Here is a 777-nt window from a genome sequence, read left to right as displayed (position 1 = left end):
CGAGCCCCGGGCCGCGCCGGGCACCTGCTCAGCCGCCTCGCTCCCCGAGGGCCCCGCCGCAGCGGGCGCAGGTTGGGCCTAACCCGCCCCGTTCCTCCCTCTCCGCTACCGAAACTGCGGAGCGCGGGCCTGATCCGGCAGCTCCGGATCGGGGCCCTGCGGAGGCGCTTCTCGTTGGGGGACGGGGGGGGGACGGCGAGCGGCGGCGGGCGGTGGCAGCCCCACGACGTGCCAGTCCCGGCTCGACATGCCCAAGGGACGCGGCGGCGGGCACCGGGGCTTCGCGGGGCGGTGCCCAGCGGGCTGGGAACGCACCGCGGGGAGCGAGCGCGGGCCCGTCCCGGCGGGGCGGCGCAGGGCGGGGCAGCGCGGCGGGGCCGATACTCACTTGGGTCGCGGGCCGCGGTGTCCAGCTCCTCTCCCGGGCCGGGGGCCTCGCAGGAGCCGCGCAGCACGGCGTGCACGTAGTTGTCGGCGGAGATCCGCGCGTCCGCCTGGCCGCCGGACGCTGCCATGGGGCTCAGGTAGGACAGCTTCTCCTCCTCCTCCTCCTCCTCGCCGTCGGAGAAGCGGGCGCCGTCGGCGGCCGCCAGCAGGCAGGCGGCGGGGTGGAAGTGGTGCTCCAGGTGGTGCGGGAGCTGGGCCCCATAGCGCGGGTCCTGCTGCTGCTCCAGGTTGAGGATGTCTTTGACGGAGAAAGGGGTGGAGGTGACGGGGCTCGGTAACATCATCGGGGCAGCGCAAGCGGCCAGGCAGTCCCGCGGGCCCGGCGGCGCT

The 777-nt window shown here is 76.4% G+C and overlaps 1 protein-coding gene across 1 annotated transcript in view; it reads right to left on the bottom strand.

The window, feature by feature from the left end:
* The window catches only part of NKX2-3 (NK2 homeobox 3), a 2,275-nt gene extending 1,544 nt beyond the window's left edge, over nucleotides 1–731 (bottom strand). The window contains exon 1 of the mRNA XM_010565016.1: nucleotides 110–731. Within this exon, the coding sequence (XP_010563318.1) occupies nucleotides 110–731 (622 nt within the window). The remainder of the gene's footprint in view (nucleotides 1–109) is intronic.
* Between the last annotated feature and the right edge of the window lie 46 nt (nucleotides 732–777).

The sequence above is a fragment of the Haliaeetus leucocephalus genome, unplaced genomic scaffold (genome assembly GCF_000737465.1).
Source record: "Haliaeetus leucocephalus isolate CR32 unplaced genomic scaffold, Haliaeetus_leucocephalus-4.0 Scaffold184, whole genome shotgun sequence".
In the NCBI taxonomy this organism is placed as follows: domain Eukaryota; kingdom Metazoa; phylum Chordata; class Aves; order Accipitriformes; family Accipitridae; genus Haliaeetus; species Haliaeetus leucocephalus.
Note: the sequence above shows the minus strand (reverse complement) of the source record. Positions and strands in the feature narration are given on the sequence as shown.